Source organism: Poecilia latipinna, unplaced genomic scaffold (assembly GCF_001443285.1).
Source record: "Poecilia latipinna isolate Pla-1442-1.1 unplaced genomic scaffold, P_latipinna-1.0 Scaffold457, whole genome shotgun sequence".
Classification (NCBI taxonomy): domain Eukaryota; kingdom Metazoa; phylum Chordata; class Actinopteri; order Cyprinodontiformes; family Poeciliidae; genus Poecilia; species Poecilia latipinna.
In genome coordinates, this window is record NW_015113073.1 from 91,645 (window position 1) to 106,464 (window position 14,820).

The 14,820-nt window shown below is 41.1% G+C and overlaps 2 protein-coding genes across 2 annotated transcripts; one reads left to right on the forward strand and one right to left on the reverse strand.

Moving 5' to 3' along the window:
• The first annotated feature begins 428 nt into the window (after positions 1-428).
• On the forward strand, positions 429-10,500 carry kl (klotho). Its single transcript, XM_015038908.1, has 13 exons — positions 429-1,874; positions 3,022-3,452; positions 3,559-3,638; positions 3,744-3,906; positions 4,807-4,912; positions 5,374-5,523; positions 5,859-6,094; positions 6,875-7,070; positions 7,148-7,326; positions 8,202-8,309; positions 8,434-8,539; positions 8,645-8,771; positions 9,134-10,500. The coding sequence occupies exons 1-13, from the start codon at positions 1,158-1,160 to the stop codon at positions 9,466-9,468; spliced, it is 2,934 nt and encodes a 977-aa protein (XP_014894394.1). The 5' UTR covers positions 429-1,157; the 3' UTR covers positions 9,469-10,500.
• A 13-nt stretch (positions 10,501-10,513) lies between these two features.
• On the reverse strand, positions 10,514-14,316 carry rfc3 (replication factor C (activator 1) 3). Its single transcript, XM_015038909.1, has 9 exons — positions 14,095-14,316; positions 13,134-13,271; positions 12,567-12,634; positions 12,341-12,438; positions 12,045-12,226; positions 11,331-11,467; positions 11,148-11,246; positions 10,975-11,044; positions 10,514-10,893 (listed from the first exon to the last, which is right to left on the reverse strand). The coding sequence occupies exons 1-9, from the start codon at positions 14,179-14,181 to the stop codon at positions 10,702-10,704; spliced, it is 1,071 nt and encodes a 356-aa protein (XP_014894395.1). The 5' UTR covers positions 14,182-14,316; the 3' UTR covers positions 10,514-10,701.
• Between the last annotated feature and the right edge of the window lie 504 nt (positions 14,317-14,820).

The following is a 14,820-nucleotide window of genomic DNA, read 5'->3' on the forward strand; positions in this document are numbered from 1 at the left end:
CTGGAAAAAAAAAAAAAAAAAAAAACCCCCCCCCATTTTTTTTTTTTAAACCCCCCCCCCCCCAAAAAAAAAAAAAGTATAGAAAACCATGTATCCTTTTCTTTCTACTTCACAATCACGTTCCAGATTTCATTATTTTGAAAGGCTCAACAGACCGTCTCTGAAGTTGTGATTTATTTAAACATTATCTGTTGCAATAAAAAGTGGATGGCTGATCATATTTTCAGCAATTACCCAGTTTACTTGATATGTAATCTGTAACAAAACCAAGATTCCAGACTGGCTGCATCATTTAACTAATAAAGTATTCAAAACAGCCCCAAAATAGTTTTTGTTTTCTTTACTAAAACAATTATTACTTGTGATTTCTTTTTTCTTTCTTTCTTTTTTTGGCCTTCTACTTTAGCCTTCTTTGCTGGCAGGTCAAATTTGTACCATTCTTGAACTGCAGTGGAAGTCCATCCACATAAAATCATTCTGGTGTCCTCAAACGGCTCCCGGGCCGCCCTTTGAACCCACACGATATCAAATTTCTATCTACTATTGTTACGTGTTATCCATTAAACTTACCTGCTTTGAGCACAAACAGACTCCCACTCTTCCTCAGAAGCTATGTATGGAAGAGGCCTGGGTTTCCAAGCAACCGAGTGATAATCAGGAAGATAAGGGCCTGATGTGGGCATGATGCAGCAGGGCGCACTTAGTGATCTGCCAACCTGAGCGAACCAGGACCAGTAATGGAAATGCAGATGGATTCTGTTTTTATGTCGCATTAGAATGCAGGTAGGACATAATCTGCCAGCTGAGGTTTGCGTAATGGAGCTGTTTACCACGGTGAAAGCCTCTCCGTCAGAGGCTCATTTTTCCTGATGTGTAAAATTATGATTTAATTCGATTAGAATAATAATTTAGGAAGAAGTGAATCAAATTAGCGTCTTAAATGATCACTGATGTGTCCCTGCCGAAGCACCGACCACTGTGGCCCTCAGCAGCATGCTGTGCTGTGCCTCCAGGCCTTCGTGCGTCAGGTGCTCTCGTTAATAAATGACAGATTTGGAGAGGCATGCGGGGGGGTTCACAGCTGACTGACTGCTCTGCGCACAGTCCCGTTGAAGTCTCCAAGCATGGCGAGGTGAAGGTCACAAAGATCAGAAATCATGAGTGGGCTTTTCGCCCTCTTGACATTTCTCGCCCTTAGCTCTTCAGACGCGAAGCCCCACGCTGGGTTGAAGACGTGGGGCCGCTTCAGCAAGCTCCCCTACCCCGGAGACAAGGCTTTCCTCTACGATACCTTCCCCAGCGACTTCATGTGGGCGGTGGGCACGGCGGCGTACCAAGTGGAGGGGGCGTTCGAGAAGGACGGTAAGGGGCTCTCCATCTGGGACACCTTTACGCGCGGCGGGAACCGCATGGCGACCGGGGACGTGGGCAGCGACAGCTACCACAACATCCACGCTGACATCAGAGCGATCCGCCAGCTCGGGGTGACCCACTACCGGTTCTCCCTCTCCTGGTCCAGAATCTTCCCAAACGGGACGCGCGGAAGCTACAACGAAATCGGCACCAACTACTACCGGACGCTCATCAAGAGGCTGAAGGAGATCCGCGTCCAGCCGGTGGTCACCCTCTACCACTGGGACCTACCCGAACACCTCCAGCAGAGCCTGGGCGGCTGGAGCAACCCGGAGATGGTGGAGATTTTTAAGGACTATTCTGATTTCTGTTTCCATGCGTTTGGGGATGACGTGAAGTACTGGATCACCATCGATAACCCGTTTGTGGTTGCGCAGCACGGATACGGAACCGGGGTGGTCGCTCCCGGGATAAAGAATGACCCCGATCTCCCATTTCGGGTTGGACACAACTTGCTCAAGGTTGGTTAAAGATATTTATGATTTAACATCTTACATACTAGTCCTACCAGGTTTAACGTCACTTTAATTTAACCAAGAAGTTTGCTTATGACATGCGTCATACATCAAAAGATGACAAAACGGAGGAATATGAAATCTGAAAAAACAAAAACTGTTTTCATCTATGATAAATAAAAATGTGTATATTGAAAATTAGCAGTGGTGTCCAAACAAAATTTCGGTTGAAAGAGCAATAAGAAGCCCCGTCTGCACGAACATGTGAAAGAAAGGGACTCTGGTCCTTTAATGAGATTAAAATTAAACATTTTGGGATGCTACTTGCAGAACTCGGAATCAGTGGAGAAACACTATAACACTGCATAGTGAAAACATCACTCCTGTCTTGAAACATGGGGAAGCTGGTAAGCTGATGGGATGGTGGATGGGACTAAATGTAGGACGATCCTGGAGGATTAAAGACGTTAGATTCACCTTCCAGCAGGACAGCAACCCTAAACGTACAGTCAGAGCCACAGTGAATGGCTTAGATGAATCTGTGTATATAGGACCGACTCATGTCTAAATAAGAATCTGTGGCAAGATTTAAAAATGGCTGCAATCAGATGCTCTACATGCAGACTGATTGAGGTTGTTATTGATACATCCACCTAGCAATAAAAATGATAAAGATGTTATCTGGCACAGACTGCTGCAACAGTTAAATAATAATAATAATAATAAAAACCTACTGAATAGTTTTTAGAGAAGAAAGAACAAACTCGGGGAAGCTTTAAGCATTATGGTCTAAAAGGCAAACAGCAAACAAGTTAAGACTGAAACATGGGAGATGTAGCTCTATCACAAACAACCCAATATTTTTTTATTTATTATTTCTAAGAAAAAAAAAAGAAAAGCATGTGTCATTTTGCTCCCACTAAAATTATGCTCTTCATAGTGTTTGGCCTATCACTTTAAATGTTAAACCAAAAGTCTTTGGTTATAAAATGACAACATTTTAAAATGAGTGCACCAGTATCTGCAGTATTAATTTTGTATTAATTTTATAACTGGTTCCACTAGTTATATTATTAGTGATATCATTTCACAGCTAACATATTTCAGTAGGTTTCCTGCCTGTATTTGACGCTGGCATCTCTCTGTCTCCAAGGCTCATGCTGCTGCGTGGCATCTCTACAACCGCCACTATCGGCCTCGGCAGCAGGGAAAGCTCTCCATGGCACTGGCCTCTCACTGGATCAAGCCCCGGCGAACCCGCCTGGAGAGCCTGCGGGAGTGCCAGTGCTCCCTGGACCACGTGCTGGGCTGGTTCGCCCGGCCGCTGTTTGCAGATGGAGACTACCCTCCCTGCATGAGGGAGCGGCTGGGCTCGCGCCTGCCGTCCTTCACCCAGGAGGAGAGAGAGCAGGTGAGGGGAACCGCTGACTTCTTCGCCCTCTCCCATGGGGCTACGCTGAGCTTCCAGCTCATCAACGACAGCCTGAAGTTTGGGCAGCTGGAGGACCTGGACCTGAGGATGCTTCTCTACTGGGTCAATGCAGAGTATGACAAACCACCCATCTTTGTGGTGCAGAGTGGTTGGTGAGTTGGCATGATATGCTGATATTTTTCTTTCTCTATGAGAATATTTGAGGGCTAGGATATGTCTTGCGTTGGCAGTGTTGAACTAAGTTTTCATTTGAGGCAGGTACGTCCTCGGAAACACTAAGACAGAAGACCCCAAACACATGTACTACCTCAAGAGGTTCATAGCAGAGGCGCTTAAATGTAAGTTAACTTGTTCCTGACAACAGCAAAAAACAAGGTTTTCATTTATCCACATATTTAACGATAAACTAAATATTATTCATTTCTGACGTGTTTGTTGTCCAGCAATCATCATAGATAAAGTGAACGTGATTGGATACACAGCCTGGTCCCTCACTGACGGCTTTGAGTGGCACAGAGAATATGGGATTCGCCGTGGACTGTACTACGTTGACTTCAACACTCCTGACATGAAGAGGGAGCCAAAGACATCTGCTACCTTCTACAGGTTGCCTACATTACATGGATGGAAATGATTGTTTTTTGTTGAAATAACCAAACGAGTAAAATATGTGTGATTCAATTTGTGCTTAAGCTGTTCCATATTATTCTCTTATCTTTGATTAAAGGAATACTATTTTTGCATTTTAAAGGTTTCAGATCATCAAACACATTTTAATACTAGTCAAGTATAAACAGTGTAAGGTAACTCCCCAGATTTTTAAAAGGATTTAATTTTGGACTTTGACTAGGCCAAAATCAAAACCTTATATTTAGAGGGTTTCTGCTGATGTGTTTGAGATGATTGTTCTGCAGTGTAACCCAAGTGTGTCTGAGCTTCATGGTTCCATTAGTTACTGCATGTTGTCCAGTCCTGAAGCATCAAAGCAGCCCCAGACCATTCTTTTTCTGAAACGTGTTAGTTTTAAACCAGAAGTATCGGGACACACACCTTCCAGAATGTTCCACTTTTGTGTTTTTATTCCACGGAATAGTTTTTACAAAAGTCCAGACATTATTTTGGGAAATGTGAGGCGGTCTTTGTGTTCCTTTTGGTCACCAGTTGTTTTTTACTGCAGAGCCTGCCATGGACATAATTTCTATTCTTGAATCATTAACTTACCTGAGGGAAATGCGGTCTGCATATTCTTTAAATTGTTATTTATGTACCTCTTTGGAAGATCTTTCAATATGTTAGTTCTTTAAAAGAAGATTCCTTGATTTCACAGGCCATACACTGGTCAGGCCTGGATAAGCTAATGAAATAATAATACATTTCGCTTTAACAAATACTTTCAGGTTCGTTTGGATCGTAAATGCAATCATGATTTATTTGCTTTAGTCAAATTTGTTTGACGATTTGAAACATTTCAATGTTTTTTTTTTTTTTCTTTCATCGTTTCTACAGAAACGTCATCCATAAGAATGGATTCCCTGAACTTCCAGAGAACAGACCAGCACAAGGAATGTTCCCGTGTGATTTTGCATGGGGTGTATCGGCCAACTCAATCCAGGTGTGTTAAAGTATGTGCAGTTGGAACGTAGCACAGCAAGAATGTTTCCTGCGAAATGGGACTTCAATGAAATATTAACTGTTTTCTTAACTTGGGTTCAAAGATTCCCATGTGGATCTCATATTGGGTAAAACTCAAACATTGTTACTGTAGGTAGGCAAGTATTTTACTCTAAATCCACCTTTTTTGCGTCGTTCTGGTTTGAAGCTGTTGTGTTGATAAGTATAAGGCTTTCTAGCTTGCAGTTTTCTTGGTTTAAAGTCCAGCTGAGTTGCAGGAAAAACATCTGATCCTCTCTTAATCATAAACCTCCTAAGCTCCCATTTTGGCAGCTTGGCTAAGCGGGACTGGACCAGCTGTCATCGATTTATCCTATTTGGCCTTTATTTGCAGTGGTGTGTATTGCCCGAGTGTAAGCTTGTGTGTGTTTGTACTAGTGTTTGTTTGTCCTTGTGTCATAGGTGGAGACAACTCCCACCCAGTTTGCAGATCCCAATGTTTACCTGTGGAACATTTCCAACAACGGAGAGCTGATCAAGCTGGAGGGCTTGAGTGCGCCACCTTTACACCGAGCCACGCATTGTGCTGATTATGCCACAATCCGGCAACAGGTGAGCCTGCCAACCATCTCCCAGCTGTCCAGCTTTAAACTGAGAAATAAATCCAGAGTCCTGGATGTGTTTTACATGAGCATTTTGATGCTCATTTGTCTCGTCTCGCCTTAAAGTATAGTTACTTTAAGTCATAAATGTTAAGATTAGTTTGAATGTAGTTTTGGGAGAACAGTTTTTATCTTTGTCTTTTCTCGCATTGTGTAGTATTGACATTTATTATTGCTTGGCTTTGTCAATTGAGATAAATAACTGCAAAACAAAAAGTTAACTTTAATGAAAAGCTATAAACTGTATCTGCTTAACTGACTGTTTTTATTCCTGCCTTATTTCAGGTGGATGAAATCAGGCAGGTGGGGGTAAACCACTTCCACTTTTCCCTCAACTGGTCTGCTCTGGTGCCCACAGGTGACGTGGCTTATCCCAACACCACCCTGCTGGGATATTACCGCTGCTTTACCCGTCAGCTGGTGCAGGCCAACGTCACACCTGTGGTCACCCTTTGGCATCACACGCGGCAGCGCAGCAACCTGCCAACTCCGCTCGACACTGCCAACGGGTGGCTCAACAGGTGAGACGTTTAGCCAATTATTTCGATGCAGATATTTTTTTAAAACAGTGTCACTGAACTAGTGCATAGCTTCCTTTCGATACTGTGATGTGGGCTGCAGTAGTTCACAGACTTTGATCACCAGCTAAGTATCGAACCTCTGATATGCTGAAAATACTGAAGATGTCCGTAGCTGCAACAGTGTTTACAGGGGTGCAACTCAAATGTGACAATAATAACCTGATAGCAACCTGACTAAATGTCATCCTACCCAGACCCAATACTCTCTGTTTACAACGATGAAGATTTACTCATGTCCACCTGCTAAATGCTCGAATCTAGTCCAACTGTCAGCAACCTAATCTGCGCTCTGATTAATCCGGCTAATAATATTTCGCCATTTTGTGGCACCAGAATAGCTCTGAACTGTCGTGATGGAAAGTCGCGCGTTCATCCTGTAAAGTGAAATCTACACATGCGCCGTATCAGACGGAGTGTATAAAGAACCACAGACATAAGTATCATATGTTACACACTTTTCCACATGCCTAGATGCAGATATTAAATCATATGACAGCATAATAGGGAGGTAACTGTGCTCTGAGCAGAGCCCTGCTTTCTAGCTTCTTTCTAGCTGGTAGTCAAGGTGGCTGAATTGGGGGTTGTTAGTAAAAAAAAAGCTAAATTTCTACTTATCCAAACTTCTCAAGACTGTACATAAAACCTGAGTATTTGCATTTACTTTTGTGTCAAAATGTACTTGCAGATGTTTTACCGGACAATATCATATTTTGTCCTCAGTAAGACACCAAAGGCCTTTGCAGACTATGCCAGGCTTTGTTACAGAGAAATGGGCGCCCATGTAAAGATGTGGATCACCTTGAATGAACCCAATGATGAGATGGTGAGCTATCAGGAGGGCCACCAGATGCTGCTGGCACATGCTCTGGCCTGGCGCGCCTACGACCAGGAGTTCAGACAAATGCAAAGAGGACAGGTCAGTAAAACACTTGTGCTAAATAACTCGCCTTTTAAAGTTTCAAATTTATCTGTTGAAATCATGCACTTTCCTAGGTGTCTCTGGCTCTGCACATGGACTGGGTGGAGCCGGCATTTTCCTTCAGCCGAGAGGACGTGGAGCCGGCGAAAAGGGTTTTGGATTTCTACGTCGGCTGGCTGGCCGAGCCGATCTTCGGCAGTGGCGATTATCCTGTGGGAATGAGGAGCTGGCTGCGACAGCTCAACTCTCTTGAGTAAGAAGAAAGAAAAATCCTCCTTATTTTTTTTTATTCTTCACTTTTTCAGCTGCAGTGTGTTGATGACTGGATACAAATTCTTAAATTGGATGAAGCGTAGAATAGCAACGTGTCGCCTCTCCCATTCGTTTCTGAGCGCTGATTTTATTCTGCCAAAGCAAAGGTTCCTACACTTCTTTCTTTGTTTTAGCTGTTTGGATGTCATTTCCAGTCATAGCGTGGAAACTAAAGAATCATCTATTTAAATATTACACGTTTTATTTACATATACATAGATGGAGACGGACTAATCGGCTCGTATCAGCGTCCTAGACTTCCAGTGTTACTCTAAAAGAGGCAGAACAAAAAGGTTTCTCATTCTGTACTTGAAACATTCCTCAAAATTATGATAAGCAATAATGTATAGAGTTTTCGATTAAGTGTAATAATCAAAATAAAAAAGTACATAACTTTGCATACATGTTATCAGTAGGTTGCATTTTTTATCAAGTGCCATGTTTCACTGCTGTAATTTAGCATATTGATGGTATGTTGGTGAGTCAGGAAGATAGATGCATTTTAAATAAGTTTATGTTACATTCTACCAATGGATTAATAAAGGTTTCCCAAATAGAAAAGGTGAAAAAAGGCAAAAATGTTTGCTGTTTGCAGCTATTTTCTTTGACAAAGTTACCTGGAAAGGTTTCTTGAATGTCATGTCACAAATAGGAGCAGTTATTACTTTCTGACGGTCTCCTTGCTTTTTTGAAGTGTTGCATAATTCAAACAGATGAAATGTGGAAATTGAATTGGCAAAAAATGGGCAACTTTACACCATGGGTACCGCTTCTCGTCTACTCTTTTACTCTTTAGCTCTTTTCTTATGTAAACAGATTGCCTGTTTTTAACGAGGAGCGCAGACAGCTGGTCAGAGGGACGTATGACTTTTTCGCCATGAGTCACTTCAGTACCAAGCTTGTGACTCATGCCAAGGAAGACTCGTAAGTCAAAACCATTTCTTTTCCTCCTACCATTTACGTTTGATCTAAAAACAAGCGCACTGAGCAAAAGTGGAGTAAAAACCTGGGTCCTGTTTTGAGCTTTGTGTGACCTCCATGTGAGCAGATACACCTACACAGAGATGCTTGAGGTTCAGCACATGATAGACACAACATGGATCATGTCACCAAGGCCCGTCGTGCCCTGGGGGCTGAGAAAGGCTCTAAACTGGGTGAGACTGGGCGACTTTGTTCCCAGCACTGTCTTCATACACAGAGGATAACGATATTTAAATGAAGAACTGTCTGATTGTTATATTTGCTCTTTCTGTGTGAAGGTAAAGCAGCACTACAGCGATGTACCCATCTATGTAATGGCTAACGGAGTCCAGGAAGACCCAGCCCGTTTCAAAGACTCTCTGCGAGTTTATTACCTCTATAACTACATTAACGAGGCACTTAAAGGTAGGACTAATACAGCGGTTTTCACGTTTTATTGATATTTTAACTGCTGAATGTGTTAAAGAAGAGATTTGGGCTTTAAAACAGCTGAATCTTGTCCCTTATTGGCGTCTGTAGAGATTAATAATTAGACAGGAATTTACTGACCCCTGACGGATATCAGCTGAAAACCTTCAGTGTTCACCAATTTGTTGAGTAACAGTTGCTTGCTGTGCCTCACAAAAGTATTCACACCTCCTTACCTCATGGATGCAAACTTTAATGTGTTTCCTATGGATTTTACGTGATGGATTAACACAAACCACTACATAATTGAGACATGGAAGGAAAATAAAACATGATTACTACTTTCTTGTCACACTCAGCATTTACTCTGGATGGTGTCAACCTGAAGGGTTACTTTGCCTACGCCCTGAACGACCAAAGAGACCCGGGGTTCGGCCTTTACGGTCAGGTCCACGAGGAGGTCATCGTCAAGGCCTCCCTGTCCAACTATCGCAACATCATCCAGCACAACGGGTTCCCTATTCCCGGAGCGTCTCCACAGCAGTGTCCCGCGCTGCCACAGCCCTGCCCCAGCTGCCACGTCCTCATCAGGAGGCCCGTCGTGGGCTTCTTGACTCTAGTGGGCTCAGGAGTTCTGATTACGCTGGGTCTCATCATTTACTACACCACCAAGAGACACAAGGAGTATTACTGAGGAAGGTATGCAGACTGGGCTGCTGGTTCAACGGTTCTTAAGTAACGTTAGGATACGACTATAACTAAATCAATTCTACCTCCAAGAAACAAATACGAAACTTAACCATCGATATATAGAAAAATTACTTGTACAACATCAGAAAGAGACACATATAAACGAATGTTTGCTTCGTTTTAAAATGCGAGATGTATTTTTTCTCGCTTTGTGACGGTTAGGTATTGCTTTATAGGCATGGGCCCTTTTATAATCCACATCAGTTTCCATGATTTTTATCAAAAGGTTTAATACATATAATTGTTTTTATATGAAACAGAAAAGGAAATGTCCTAAAGTTATAATATATTGTACTTATTCATGGCTGCTAGGATTTTCACGCATAAACAGAAAAAATGTAGAATAAACATACTACAGTTTATTCAAGTGACTGGACAGGCTGTTATAGCTTTTTGGCATTTGGCTCTCTGGAGTAATACAAATTAACAACTTGATGTTAATAGAACAGACTTAATAGGAGCATCGTCACAGCATGATGCTGCCACCACCATGTTTTACTGTGGAGAGGGTGTGTTAGGGCAGCATTTAGGTCAAACACTTTGACCTTTGGAACATCCTTTACATGTGTGCTGTATCCTCTGTATGGCTTGCAACAAACTGCAAATTGGACAATTTATGGCTTTTTTTTTAGCAATAGTAAGTCTTTGCTCACAAACTGTAATTTTAAAACCTTTTCCTCCTAACATATGGGTGATTGTGTACCTCTCCTTCAGTTTTCACACCATGACAACTGGTCATTTTCTAAGCAATGGGTACTTGGCCCATGCCTATTTGTTAGGCTTTTGGTGCTTACATACGTGTCTTAAATTATAATTTATTAATTATTTAAGCAATGTCTCAAAGACCTATAGACACTGTTGTAAGACATGTTATGAGGAAGCACAATTTGTGAATAAATTAAGTTTTAATTCATGAAACTAACTGAGGCTGAACTTCAGAGTCAAGTTGAAGAACAAGTAGTACTTGTAACACAGAGATGCAGACTTTACATGTTACCAACATGGTGATTTATTGTAACCTCTCTGAACATTATAATACATTCCCCACCTTCCCAGTTCCAACTTGTGTTTTCTCAATGGTTTATAGTCTGTGTGCAGTGCTGATGAATTTACCAATAGTTACATAAACCCAAACTGCTATAAATTGTTCCAAATTATGGCACAAAAACTCTCGAACTCAAAACATCATGGCATCCAGGCCGTCTTCCATAAACTTCTTGTACATGGCCATGAACTTTGCAATAAACGCCTCCAGGTGGTAGATGGCTTTGCTGCCCAGTTGGAGTCGGTGCTCATAGTAAGCAGCCAGGTGGGCCACCTCCGCCTTTAGCTGCCCGTCGCAGTTATTCAGCAATTCTCCCACTAAACCCTGTTACATGAAAGCAGAGGGTAAATTTCTTTTGAATTTGAAAACTAGTTTAAAGGGAAGAAGAATTGACCATGATTTGACCTTTATGATGATATCAGGAGGGATGCAGTGCGTCAGCAGCTCGTACAGCCTGGCTCGAACCTCCAACAGCCTGAAACACAGAAGGTTTCCTGCATTTGAACATCTCACAGTCTGACTCAGCTCTTCCTAAACCCAACTACATCTCCTGTACACAAACGCATTTCCCAGCATACCTCTGAGGACTCTGCTGGCTGACGATGGCATTAGCAGTTTCTCTCAGGTACACCTCCCAGTCCGGCTCTGGCACATCCTGATCTGCTGAGAATGGATACCTGTAGAATGTCACCACGAGACACGTGAGCGTATATTTCTGCAAAAATATTCATGCAAAACATTGTTGCGAAGACGCAACTCACTGCTGCACTCTGCACGTCTCGCACATCAGAAGAGCTCTGCGGAGGTTGCGACCCGACTTTTCGCTGATCTGCTTGGCCAGCTCAGGCGGCAGCACCAGACCTTCCTTTTTACAGACCGATGTCAGAATGCTGCACACCTGTGAAAACAGGACGATCACAGAAGGTAATAGTCCATAGTTTACCCGTTTGTGTTTCCTCAGTGTCCAGGAGAAAACAAATCCGAAACGACTTGGAGAAGTGATTGTTGGCACAAATAAATCATGAGACACTTATAGGCATATTTTAAAACTATTTTAACACCATGCTTCTTAGAAAGACTGATGAACACTAGAAACATTTAACTCAAGACTAGATAATGCAACAATCAAAGGCAAAAAACATCCAAAAAGATATATTTCAGACTCAGTCAATCTAAGAATAACTAAAGATTAAAAGTATAACTTGTTTGCAAGATTTACCGAGAAAATGTCTTTTCAATTTAAAAGAATTTGACAAAATAATTCAGGCTTTCAAAGTTACACGAATACAAGATTGCTGAAACAATTTTGTGAATAATCTTTGGAGGAAAATAGATCAAGATAAGGACAGCTTTGACAAATTTAGAGTTCTGGTAAAGACCAAGTCCTATTTATAATGGATCCTATTTATAATCTCATTTCCCTATGATTGTAATCCAATTAAGTTTGTCCCCACCACCCCAAAGCTCCTCTTTACCTCCTCTGTGCTGGGCAGAGGAACTCTGACAGCCAGACATCGGCTCAGGATCGGCCCGATGACCTTCGAGGTGGATGTCGAGCAGAGGATGAGGCGACAGGTAGCCATATATTTCTCCATTGTGCGTCGCAAGGCATGCTGGGCGTCCTTAGTGAGTCTGTCCACCTCTGTTAGCAGCACCACTGGGAGAAAAGAAAATCCTTTTTTTGAAACGTATTATTATTTCTAGGAAGCTTTACTCTCTTAGCACAGCAGCTCTACGCCACACACTGAGACTCAGAGACAGTCTCTTCTACCTTTGAACTCTCTCTGAGTGCTGGACTGGATTTGCTGGGACTGGGCCACAGTTTTAATAAGCTCCTGGATCACCACACGATCCTGGTTTCCCGCATCACTGGACAACAAAGACATAATGTTTCATGTTACATTGTATTCCCTCTGAACAGCAACAAAAACGCCACAAATAAAAAAAAAACAAAAACTTCGACATGGTTTAATGCTTCCTTTTTCTTTTTTTATTACCTTGGGTTAACCTCTAAGTGATAGTTGCTGGCTATTGTGTTGATCTCAATTTTCTTTTTTGATGGAGCCTGAAGTCAAAGACAAAGCAAACATTCCAAGTGATTATATATCAACATGTATAACATTATATTAGATATTATGTGTAATGTCTCATCGGGAGAATGGCAGTACTAGAATAGTGATGCTTGAGTAATTTTATTATGAAGTATTGCTACTCTTACTTGAGTAAAATTCTGGATTTTCTACCCACTGAATGAAAAACAAACATGTTTTAAGAAAAAATTCACCAGATTCAGACACACACCTGCAGTTTTTTGTTAAAGTTTCATGAAAGTAACTGATTTGGAAACATTTTCTTTTGCCTGATTTTATTTTGTTCCTTATATGAATTATTGTCATTTTCATCCCTAAAACTCCAAAATTTCCACTTATCTTTATATTTTGGTCTGATTGCGTGATTTTTAAATATTAAATGATTGATAATTTGATCAGGTACTGTCAGTGTTGGAAACCCATCATGAACTGCAGGGTCTAAAAGTGTTTTTGTTTTAATAATTCTCCTCTCACCACAATAGTTTGATGTTCTATGCGAAGCTTCTCCACCCCTGGTCCATACAGTTCTCTCAGCAGACACATGATGCGGGTTTTTTTCCCCGCTCCTGATGGTCCATACACCAACAAGTGAGGAAAGTCGCCGCACTGAACCTGGAACAAGTATTAAAATAAATGTTTAGTTCCTGTGGGTGTCCAGTTTTTAAAAAATATATTTACATAAACAGAAAAAATACTGTTACATAATACACAAAACATAGCCACTGAATCACTTGAGTTTATGATTATAGTACCAGTAACCATAAAAAAAATAGAGGTTTAGACCTTCAAATATTAACATAGTTTCTACAATCTTGTTTATTAAAGGTACAATTAAAGAAAAATAATCATGAAATACCATCTAGGGTATTTTTCTTACCAACAAATGTACATTTACAATAAAAAAAACCCACTGTTGGGTAATGAAGAATATATTTCCACTGCAGTATTTCACACACACGCAAAAAAACATTTTATTTTTTCTAAACCTGTGTAAACTTTCCACTTGACTGTTTTCAGAGCAAAATTTCCTCTTATAAAATGACTTAAGTACTACTTGTCTCTCCGATCTCCGTCACCGGAGAATCTTTGTTTTTAAAGGATAGGTTTGACCTCGAATAAATAGAAATTTACAACAAAACAAATGGAGCTGGCTAGTGGCTTTAAACCTTTCTAGAACGCAACAATATCCAGAGATACACTTTTATTAAACATAGCCAATGTTAAATTTACGCTCAGAGTTCATATACTTTGGCGGTTAACGTTTCATTAACATAGCAGTAGAAATATTTTTTATGTTGTTATGGTAGCATAATATTACCATAAACATAGCCAGAGCTATAACCTGATATGGTAGCATGTTGCTACCATAACAGTAACTATACAGTAACATAACAGGCTATAGCTAGCCTGTGGATAAATAGCTAGCTGCTCTCACCAGGTTTTTCAGTTGAGTCGCTTGTTCTTTGTGATAGTCAAGTTTCCCAAGGGACGTCGGTCGATATTTATCCAGCCACAAACTCATTGTGTGAAGACTTTAGAGTATTTTTTTTTTTATCGTTACTGTTTACAGGCAGCCCGTCTGCAGCTAATCTCCCGCGAAATGTTTTCTTAAACGTAATCAACCGCCCTGCCTCACTTCCTGTGCCGCGGTACGGAGACTCCAAGGAGACAAAAACCTCTAAATGTGCCAAGGCCCGTCATATAACAGAAGTAGTAAGGACAAAAATAGACCCCTACCCTGCTGCATTGTTAAACATAATGTAAGTTCATTTACTTTATATACTTATCAGACACCGTTGTTATAAAGTTATGAAATGCTTCCCCTGAACTCCAACAATACCAGCACCGTGGTTCTTCCACAGTCCGCATTTAAATGGATGTAATTTAACAGTTTCACATTGACAATGGCTGCCTATCTCCGTACTGTGATAATGGAAACCAGACTGAAAGATGTCAAAGTGATTGGTCATTGCTAACAAGGTATTTAACTGCACATTTTTCAATCAATTTTCTCTTGTGAATGGAAGGTCGAAGATGGACCTGTAATTCTCCAACTGCTACTTTTCCAGATTTATTATTTTTTTTTTAATAGTAGTAATTTCATAATTCATGTTAAAGCCTAGGAGACAACACCTGATAAGATGAATGGGTTTAATATTTG